The sequence below is a fragment of the Scomber scombrus genome, chromosome 6, assembly GCF_963691925.1.
Source record: "Scomber scombrus chromosome 6, fScoSco1.1, whole genome shotgun sequence".
NCBI classification, from domain to species: domain Eukaryota; kingdom Metazoa; phylum Chordata; class Actinopteri; order Scombriformes; family Scombridae; genus Scomber; species Scomber scombrus.
The window spans coordinates 18,637,097-18,648,750 of NC_084975.1; the positions used below are offsets into that span (position 1 = coordinate 18,637,097).

The 11,654-nt window shown below is 39.9% G+C and overlaps 1 protein-coding gene across 1 annotated transcript in view; it reads right to left on the minus strand.

Annotated features, from left to right (window-relative positions):
* The window catches only part of tln2b (talin 2b), a 46,607-nt gene extending 45,503 nt beyond the window's left edge, over nt 1-1,104 (minus strand). Inside the window, exons 1-3 of the mRNA XM_062420549.1 lie at nt 969-1,104; nt 783-880; nt 458-587 (exon numbers count right to left, since the gene is read on the minus strand). Of these exons, the coding sequence (XP_062276533.1) occupies nt 458-587; nt 783-880; nt 969-1,104 (364 nt within the window). The remainder of the gene's footprint in view (nt 1-457; nt 588-782; nt 881-968) is intronic.
* Between the last annotated feature and the right edge of the window lie 10,550 nt (nt 1,105-11,654).

Here is an 11,654-nt window from a genome sequence, read left to right on the forward strand (position 1 = left end):
GAAAAATATACTCTAAACAAACATTTTCCAATAAAGTTATCTGCCAGACACACACCCCTCTTCTCCGCACCCAAATGAGCGTGATAGCGACCCATTATAATTGAAATATACAGCTGAGGGAACCCCTCAGTGACAGGCAAGAATGGCACCGTCTGGGCCTTAGGAGCAACACTTCATCATTTATTGGAAATAAGCTTGTTTGAGCTTGATAAATCATGCCCATGGTTTTCTAAACAAAAAAGTGATTAGGACTTTATCAGGCATACATGAATGCTCCTAAGTATTTAACAAATACTGCTGTTCAAATACGAATTCAATAGCACATAATAACACAGTAACAATGCAATTCAGCAAAAAGTCAAGTCTACTGACTAAAAATAAAATGGAGGATGAATAATTCATACCGTGGACGGGTTGACAAGATTCATATTAGCAGTACAGGGAGACTATCACTTACCTATTCTGCTGCATATGGTGACAAGCAGCTCCCCGACTGTTTTCGAGTCATCTACCATGATGGTTTTAACGGCACCGTCCAGCATTTTGATCTTTTGCGGCCTCTGTTTCTTCTTGTACTCCAAAACATCCTGTAAGAAAAGAGAGAAAGCAAAATGACACCCCCTCCCAAAAATGGCTGATGATTCTCGTCAGTAGGATGCAGTTGCTCCCAGCAAGCAGCGAGGCATAAATATCTCAGTTCCCACAAGTAAGTGTAAATCACTTTAAGAGATGATAAATGATGCTGACAGTTCTCCACCCCAGACTATATGACTTATTCTTACTCCATTTCGCAGCATGTAGTAATCCAGGGTTCTTCCAGACTCTAGCCAGATTCCTTTCCTGGGATCATCATCAGACAGGAAGAGGCCATAATCTGAGGCTGAAACACAGAGTGAAACAGTGTATGCAAATTTAGACGCCTATAGATTTACATTATGTAAATGAGATGTTCTGAGTCATCTACCAACCTTGTCCTGACTGGGCTTCTGGGACTCGTTCTCTGATGATTCTGCAGGCGTCATACACAGGTGTGGATGGTTCAAACTGCATTGTCTTCACCACATTGCACTGGCGCACACAGATCTTTAATGACAAGGCCACCATCTTGGAGGGTATAATGGCCTCACCGACCTACCTGAAAAACACATGGAGCAGAACTATTATGCAAGGTTCAGAGTGTTTAAAATCATACTGCTGGCCAATATCCGGAGTAAACGGTCTGTGTTACGACTGGCATCAACAGGCCATTATTAAAATGTCCTCTCATAGAACAATCACGGCTGAAAGTGTAAAGCGGAAGTCTCAGAGGCAGAATATAATTCCACAAGGCAAAGAAGAAATCATCACAATTATCTCCTCTGGTACAATTTTTACTTGTGAAATTGAAATTGTGTTACAGCGTACCCCCTGCCTGAGCAGCTCCTCATTCTTCCCCACTGGTCTGATATTAAAGGGTTAAGTGTGTGGACATTTTCTGCCTGATTGCAGTGCATGTAGAATTAGCCCAACTACAGCACACAACATGACCTTTCAGCAGAAAAAGGGGAAAAACAGTGCAAATCACTCTAATCGGCACGAATAACAGGAGCGGAGTCAAAACACAAAAAATGACATTCCACTGCTGCATCATTATTTGCACTTCTCCAGGCTTGCAGTCCCCCCCAGAAGCAGATTTCACTGTGAGACGAATCAGTGGGTGTTTTGTCACATACTGCAATTAGGGTGAATCAATTCAGATATTCTCATACTGTATGTGCAGAAAAAAGAGAAGAGACTGATACTGCAGAGGGTTTCTCCTCTTCCTTGACCTTGGCTTCCACAGGGAGAGGAATGAGCATGATATATAGGGTCATCTATACTAGGGAGGCCTCTTACTTACACACTTTATAGATGTTCAGTCTAGTTATTCCTTTTTTCTTTTCTTTTTTTTACGCACAAAAATTAGCCTGCGGGGAGAAGATATATCAGTATAAATATAGCACTCATGTTATTATAATACTACGTCAACACTAAAATAATTTTAGTATTTTTAACCATTTTTTTAACCAGTTGGATATAAAGTTAAAGGCACAAGTTCAAATCTTCACCCTGACATGATTCAGATCTCAGCCATAATGTATAACAAAGGTTGTTTTTTTTTAGCTCAGGATTCACTATTCATCCACAGGACATTTTGATGCAGAGCAGTGACAGTCTGCAAAGTCAATTTTCTATAATGCTGGAGTTGTGAATGAGCCCGCCTTTGCCTGCAGCACTGTCATGGCCTTGGGTTCCTCTCCAATAGCCCCTGTCCTTCCCTGAGTTTTTCTTCATACAAAATGGGAAAGACAAGCACAAAGAAGAAGGGGTAATGGCACCGCATGAGCTCTCCTCTATACAGGCTGGCAGAGAAGCCCCACTGAGTTTTTGTCATCCAGCATACTCTCCTTTTGACAAGCAACTTGAGATCCCAGAATGACAACACAGCAAGCCAAATATAGGCTATCTATTGTGCAGATAAAATGTTTGTATCTTTGTGGGACTTTCTCAAGGATTTCAGCGACATCCGTCTCCAAGACAAAGTTACCTGTGATGGCTGATGTTAGTTTAAGATTACAGTAATGTAGGTCTTCTGCTAAAGCAACAGTCACTTTAGGAGCTGTTGTGAGTAGCATCAGTCACTTCAGAGAGTAAGCACTGCAGAAACCACATGATGAAACCCAGGAGGATAATGATAATCCCTAAGCTTACAGTAGTGTGAGAGCACATTTTTCACTGGGATCCTCGTGCAAACACTCCAGTGCAGCCAGTTCCTCATTAGCTCTGTTTTCAAGCATGGATGGATATCTGTCTAAGACAGGAGTAGTGAGAAACAACTCACTTATGAGACTCTGTTGAATCTTATATTTTATGACCCTTTCTAGGTCACCAGGTGGACCTAAAAACGTAATTTCAAAGCACTATCTCCTGTCACAATCATTAATCTGTCCGAAAAGAGTCCTGCATTGAATTAGGCTTTTTTTTCTTACTTCTCTAAATATTAAGTCATGAAAATGGCCAAAGAGCAGATTGCTGGGGAGTCTAAACATGGACAATTCAATAGAGACCAGGGAAGGCAGGAGCCATCTGGTGAGGATACAGCTCTAATGATTGACTGTAATACCAGCAGCAGTGCAGAGCTTGAGAGCAACAACTGCTGTACCAGTCTGTCACACAACAATCTAGGAGGCAACAGGACAGGAAACTTAAACTGCGATAAATTCGTTTAGACCAAATGTTTCAAAAAGAACAACACATTTGAAGATGAATGACCCTTGAAAGCACAGCAGGGTGTGGATGAAAATGAATAACATTCCTTCATGGACACCGAGCAACAATGCTGTACAGAGGTGCTTCAACTTTTGCGGTTTTTATTCAATCAATAAAGTAAACCCCTGCCAGCACATGCAAAGTGCAACAAAAGCCAGGATGAGTTCTTCTTTTTGAAAGAGATATTCATGGGCTACCTCAAGCTATCTTTCTATGATTTCCAACTGTGAAGAGCACACAAGCACTTTACAGCTGCTCTGAACATGTTCAATGCAGCAATCACACAGCAATTACTGCACTGTACAATACGTGTCACCCATACTGCATAAGACTGTCCCCCTACAGTTTACATCACATGGCAGGACACTGTTGTATGTTAAGATCATTTCATGCATTACACTGTGTGAATTACAAGATACGTTTTCTAAACAAACTCTCCTACTAATTACCCATTAATTAGGATGACAGAACCTTCCTGACCCATTGTGAAAAAGTGGGGGAAAAAACAACTAGAAGAACACAATAGAATGAAAAAAACTGCAATAAAGTGAGAGCAGGAAATAATTGTATTTACAGTGAATATAATTTTCCTGTTTTAAAGCACCAACTCTAAACCATCCCCCTGCTTTGCAACAGGATCTTCAAGGTCAGCCCATTAGACTGAGATCACAAGAGAAACAGTAATGATTCGGTGGTAAACAAGACATTTTAGCTTCCATCTGCTTCAGCAGCATTTGTGAATAGAAAGAGAAATAGTGATGCAGATGCAAACATCTCTTGCCTTATTTACACTATCAGGCAGCCATTTCTGCGAGTATAAAAACAGCCACTCGCGGGATGAAATATAGATGAGTAGAAAATAGATGAGTGGGGCAACTCTGTGAATGATGACAGTACCATTTTAACAAGCTGTGATACATTTGACAATGAAACAGGCAGTAAAGGAGCAGTAAAACACAGTGGCAGCATCCTTCACTAACCTCACCAATACACTAAAATGGCGTTTACTATACCATATTATCCCCAGCCTTGTGAACTATTATTATTGTGTAATTTAAGCATGTAACATGTCAGTAGCATTGAATGGAGGAGCTAGCAAGTAAAACCCGACCTCAGCAGTTCTCAGGACTGTTGAGAACAGCAGGATTAGAGTATGTGTGCATTGATAATATGTTAATAGGCTGAACTGCGCCACACCTCCTTTTCTCTCCTTTTGACATCGTGCACTGATACTCTGAGCACAACAACAGTCTTTTATCCCCATTTGATTGAACGTTTCCCGTACGCCCGTTGCATGTCTCTGGAGACCCAACAAGAGCTTACTGGCAACACAGACAGCTAATGGTGGTACACAGCAAAGAGGGTTTGCAAAATATTTGCTATTGTTTTCATTTATATATTCAATGCCAATATTTCTGCAAACCTGGAACTTAATTACTGTTCCAATCTGCAGAAGGGAGATATCTCAAGGTCGGGTGTGTTATTTCCACCAGATGTGAATGCTGAATCATTTTGAGTGGTTCTCCTAATTTGGATTATCTAAAGCAGAGTCCTAATAGTATGCTATACAATCATAAATACATATTTATCATGAGACATACTTGATTTGCAGCAAATATAGCAAATCATTATAGGTCTATTTGATAGCTCAGGGCTGGCATCTACATAAGTAGCACATGGGGCCACTGAGAAATCATTCTGTCAGCTTGCCTTCACCACATTAATAACATCAGGGGAATATGATTATGGCACACTGATGCAGAAAGTGAAACATTTGTATGCCACTGAAGGAAATGATGGATGAAGCAGGGTTATTATTTTAGAAGCTTTAGAAAGTGTAACAATGCAATTAATGTTCATTACACATCTTCTTTTCAATTAGTGAGTGTAAAATGACTCATGCTCTCTGTAATATGCACCACTTCCAAATGTCCTCTTTCTTATATCCTTGTGCTTTCTTTCCTTGCAAAGAATACCCACCGAATCAGGAGTCTGACTGAATGCAATTCATGCAATTAGGCTTTCACCTCCATCCTTATCAAATCCTCTGTACGTTTCATAAATGAATTAATCATTTCTACAGCAGGAACCACAGCAGTCACTGGACAGCATTGTGTAGCAGAGCTGACCCTTGCTATTTAAATTTCACCAAGATGACTATGAACAAGCTGTTCTAGGACTTGCACAGTATTATTTTTACTTAATAAAGTGTTAGTCAAGCAGCACTTTCAATTCAGATTAAAAAAAGGCACTGAACCCACGCTCTGACTTTAAACCCACACACTACATTCTGAGCTACACTGACTTATTTTTGCAGCTACATTTAAAAATGAACCCTACTTATATGACCCACTGTTTGGACTACAGGCTCTGCTTCTGGGCTACACATTCTGCTGTAATGCAATTTAAGGGCACAGATGCTGACAGAAATTATGAATCTTGCCATTGTCGCAGGGAAGGAGAGAGCAGCTCCTCTTGCACTAAAAATATCCAGCAAAGTAGAGCGTCCTGCAGCAGCACCATGATAGGCATAATAAAATGTGACTGCTTCTTCCTAATGTTAAAAGACAATGGTGCCTAAAATCTGACTATATTCTAGATTAAAATGAATTGTTTGTAATTCTTGAATTATAATTCTTAGAAAATAATTGACAGAAAATCTTACAGTAAACTGAAGGGCGTGGATAGGATAGGATGTGCTTATCTCAGTTAGGGTACTATTGGTTTAAGTCTAACAGTCTTTGGAGTCATTACAGCGAGTCTTACAACACACAGAATGATTCAATATGTACCATCCCTCCTCTCATTGAGATGTGAAGAATGAGCTTCCTAATAGATGGAGACAGAAACAGCTACTAGAGGATGAGAGCTCCACCCAGCAGCTGCAGTCACTCTACCAATGAGCTTGTTCTTTAGTCATTCAGCCAGCACTTACATACACTGATGGATGCAGATCAGCCCAAAACAATAAAGAACTCCGTCCTTGATGATTTTATTATCATTATCAACAACATTTCTACCCATAAATCTTTTGTAGATCTTTTTTTACAGTATGTGGCTCTTGTTCATGTATGTTAGACTGATAACAATGGGAGACTGAAGTAATGATACTGAACATATGTAGTCAACAGCTCAGTGATTTTGAATATAAAAATGATCTGAGTGCAAAGAATAGATTGCTAAAGAAAAATTATGATGCATTTCAATTAAGTAAAATATCACAGGAAATACAACTTAACAGATTTGTTTCTATAAAAACAGTTAAGTGTGAAATCCATCATCAGCTGCTCTCTACTAATCCAAAGCTTATGTAAATTGAGGGAGAATTTTAAACCCTTTCATGGTGAGTAAATTATTTTTTATTTTATGAAGATGGTGAACTAGAGCTGCAATAATTAGTGGATTAATTGATTAGTTAATCGCCAACTATTTTAAGAATCGAACAATCATTACTAATTTCTTAGGCAAAAAGGCTAAACATTTGCTGGTTGCAGCTTCTAAATTGTGACAATTTGAAGAAGTAAACTGAATATATTTGGATCAGACTTCATCATGAAATTAAAATGGGCATTTTTCACTATATACAAGAAAATAACTGACTTTAATTGATAATGAAAATAATAATTAGTTGCAGCCCATTTCTGAGCACCACATTTTCACCGCACACTTTCCTGACATATTTATTTCATGACAGTTATGTAATGCTGTATTTAAGATTTAATGAGTTCTTCAAGCGGCTTCAATCCATACAGGTTAGCCTACTACAATGTGGGTTGTTCACTATGTACCAAATGGAGGGTATGTACAATGTGTTCATTATGGATAACATTTTCTTCCCACGATCACATGGAGGTTTCACATTTAATACCCATATACACAAAATCCCCATATAAAAGACCACATCACATTAGTCAAATAAGGCTAACAATGAACCCAATGTGAACCAAAACTGATACAAGCTAGCCTGTTATCTGTTAGTATCACAGCTCCCCAACACATATTTGCATCTTGCGTTTTTTCTCAAAGAAACGCCACAGTTGCTTCTCAGTTCTCACACCAGCTGTAAAGCATCAACCCCGTGGAGACATAAGCTGCACACAGTGTATCTGAACTAAATAGTGTGAGTGTACCATATTGTAACTGATGGTAAGAGAGGGCCAGAATCCCCAGAATGTGCATGTTATTGACAGCATACAGAATGGGCTGTTGCTCAAACTGCAGTGAGATTGAAAAGCAAAACCTCAACATTAGAACCACAGTGTACAATTTCTGATGCCTTGTACAATCTAAAGTGAATGAGAGTATTGGCGGCATCAAGTCTTCTCTACCTCCTCTCAGATGCATTTTTGCACCTATGGACATGCACCTTCTTTATCAAACAATCTGGAAGCACTGCTCGCCTGTCATCTGTGAAGCAACCTATGTGCAATCAGCAAAGTGTACTCAGCTCCTTTATGTGTATGGCTGGATCACGCAAATCAGATGAGGAGATATGATGAAGTGTTGTGATTGCACATTCTGCTGTATTTACTGAGCTTCACTCCATTTGTAAGGGTCACTTTAGCATGACAATTGAACTACCTCTCAAAAGCAGATGCAGAGTTGTGAAAGAGAAGAGTCAAATTTACCACATACAGTACACAACTTCTCAAAAACGAAATCCTACCCAGCAAAATCCAATCTGTCCTCTGACAGATTCTTTCAGCCATGTCGCTCAAACCAGTTGGGAGACTTGCATTAAATCAGCCTTTGGCTTCTTCTCTCTCCTGCACTCCACAGTGATTGCAGGACTATGTGCCAGCAATACAGTATGACATAATTGAAATGCTATTTCATCAAAAGTAGACAAGACACGCACAGGGAGATTAAGGAGCATCAAGAAAAGACTACACAGATGTGACAGTAATTAGTGCAAGAATATGTACAAGGCTCGTGAAATCATTACATCACACACAAAGGTCACAGTTAAGATGTCAAACCCAGTCCTTGTACTGTATGTCAATGTTTCCTCCACTGTACAACCAACTGTCTGCCAAACATCATTTTATTATAAAACAGTCTGACAAACCATGTGCAAAATAAACAACACAATCAAACTGTGTAATGAATCATGTGACAATGACAATGGAGCATAAGCAAATACAGCACGATAGGTAGAGGTGAGGTGAGTTAAATGCAAAACAACACACACACAAACAGCCTCCAAACACAAACTAATCAGTCTTTGTTGACATAAATATTCAAAATGGAACATCCTACAGGGGGATGTGAGGATTAGACGACTCTCTCACAACCTTGGTCTCCCACAAACAGTATATTCTGTCATGTCCTGTAAAACCAGGTGACTCCAATCCCCCTCCTGCGCTGCCTCCCTAGCACTGAGTCTCTCTCATACTTTAGGAGCTGACTGCCTACTACCACTTGCATGCTGATTACAGTATCAAGAGCAGTGGAATGGAACATATGCTGGCTTCGCTCCAAAGTGTGATACAGCAAGGGACTTTATCAGCATTTTATATCCTCTGGCATGCTGTAACGGAAGAAACCTGACACACAGTGGCAGAGAACAACTGTTCTAAACTAAACATTTAGCTAAGGACATATCAGGTGTGAAGTGCATTTGCTATTAGTCCCTCCTGCACAAGATATTTTGTTATTATCGATACTCTCAGTAGGCTTAGTGGAGCATTATACAAGGAAACACTTACCAACATGGTAATCTATAACCAAATCAAAATGGTCTTTGTAACAATAAAATCCATTGTTAATGATGAGTGAAACCATGTTGTTGTATGAGAGGAGGTTCAGGGAGAGGCCATGTTGTCAGCCCATTGTTTCCAGATCAGCGACTCTGCCCGCAGTTGCCATGGCTGCTGCTGTGCCCACCTTTTCCTGGACATATAAGGCTGGACAGCAGCAGCAGCAGCAGCCACATCCACTCTACCCTCAGGTCCACAGCTGCAACCGCTTCCAGGGTCATCTGGATGTACAACGCACCCTGCAGTGATTTACGGATTTCAACTTTTAAGTGTCAAGCTGACAAGGTCAGAGAAAGCTTTAACAATGTTATAGGATCCTTTATCTGTGTAGATGACTACACAATCCCAGTGTCACCCAGAGGGCCTCTCAGCTATCCTGTCACAAGTACATGGAAAATGTTGAGCAGAAAAAAAGAGATTGAGGGAGGTGACATTGATTCATTTTGATAGAGCGTGTCTGAAAAATGAAAATACCTTTCTGTGAAAGTGTCACTTCAGTTTGCTGCTTTCAACAAAGCAGCACAGAAACATAATGCAACATTTTAAGCGGAGAGCTACACTGAGAGAATGAGAAACTGTCATGATATCATGTACTGGTACATTGATCTCCACAGTGTAGTGCAGAAGACGTACAGTACATGTGCAGAGACAGGCACTTTAACAAGACCCTTTTCCTTAACTAACGAAAGAGCTAGAGTCTATTCCCTCCCAACAATGATGAATGAATGGTCAACAATAAAAGTTAAAAGCAAACTGTACAAGGCCAAGGCAAACGAAAACCCCCATTATTCATTTAACTTGGGAGTACATTCCAAGCACAGTATCATTGTGTGCCTCGCAGCTTTGTTTTTTCTCTCAGCGAGGACTAAAAACACTGGAGAATCAAATGTTTAAATTGGCTGGAGACAGCGTATACAACAACTTTCCCTCAGACAAATACTGTACACTTCACAAAGTTCCTCAAGCGGATTCTGTGTACAGGAGGCCGGACAACAAATTGGACAAGTCTTTTCTAAAGAATGTTTCAAAGACATACATGCTTTTAACAAGATAGTATTTCTTGTATAGTCTACTACAATCCCCAGGTGAGGAGAAGTGCTACTTGTTTTTGTTTGCCTGTTTAGAAAGTAATATAACCTATGATAAACATTCAATAACAAAAACATGACAGTGGTGATAATCTATTTCATGAAAGAGAAAGAGAAAAAGTTTTCTAAAATGCTGCGTGGAAGAGTCAAATTCCAGCAATACATCCTGCTGATTTTGCCATTACAGCACAACAGCAGACTACTCTGTTATTCTTGCCATTCCATAAGTAGTAGAGAGAAGAACCTCAATGAATATTTATTTAATTTAAAGTATAATTCCTAGTTTCAGAATACACTTAGAATAGTACATGAAAAAGTAGAATTACAGGGACAACAGCCCTTGCAATCAGTTACTTTTCACCCCTGGCATGTAGTTAGGACATGTATAGTTAAACATGCAATACAGTGTGAAGTGATAGACAATGTCAAAACAAGGACACATTAATTATTTTGGGAGTCTTCTGCCATCATTTTTGACTACCTTCCTTTTTTTACTGCCGTTTTCCGCCCATCTCACTGGATTTCCATCCCTAAATAATGTCCAAGTGTTCCTGATTACAAGAAACAAACATCTCTGGCTTAAATCCACCTCATAAACATCTGGTCAACTAACCACCCACCCACACTCAGCACGGATCCCCTTTTTTATATTGTGCAACAGGGTCAACTGACAAGAACCTGCTGATTACTTTAAATTCTTCCATTGCATGCTACCAGCTGAGCATGAGGACAGAGGGGGAAACACAACGATACACCTCTGGCCATATGTTGTAGCCGGGCTTGTACTGAGATAGAGGAGCTACACAAAACTGAGTGGAGCATGTAAGGGATGCTGCCATGCTTAGTTAAGGACTCAGAGGCTCACTATTTCATGCTCCACATCTGCTGGTTGCCATGGCAACCCTGCTTTTGGGCAGTTCCCAGGTCAGGTGATTTCTGTCAGCTGCAAAGCAGGGGAAAAAAAGAGGGGAAAAAAGGCCTTTTCTGTGCAGTGCAGTTAGCAGGAGAAACCAATGAATGATAAAAAGCTCTGACTTTCATTAGTGGTCCTTAAGATGGTCACTGAAGCTTCTTCAATGGCTACACACACTCAGTGTTTAAAGAGACAAGCTGTCACTATTACACATCAACTGAAGTGTGTCTGCCTCACTGTTACTGAGCAGTTGATTTTTATCTGACAGTTTCTCACTAGGCTAGATTAAAAAAAAAGACTCAGGAATAAGTGTTCAAGGATTTTAGTAGATTTTAGTCTACAACTGAAAATACAAAATAAAACCGAAGCACAAACAGGAGTGGCAGTATGCAAGACCAACACTATTCTTACTGCTGAATAACAGCTTTTGTGACTCACAGATGTCTCTCCTCCATAGTCATGCTTCGTTTGTAAATGCTGAACCATTTCACACAGTTTAACTGCATTCTTCCTTAAGTTTGTGAAGACAAAACTGAAATAAAGACTCATCTGTGCTTCATTGTTTATTTGCCATCTATTCAAAAACACTACAAAGTGCAGAAAGCA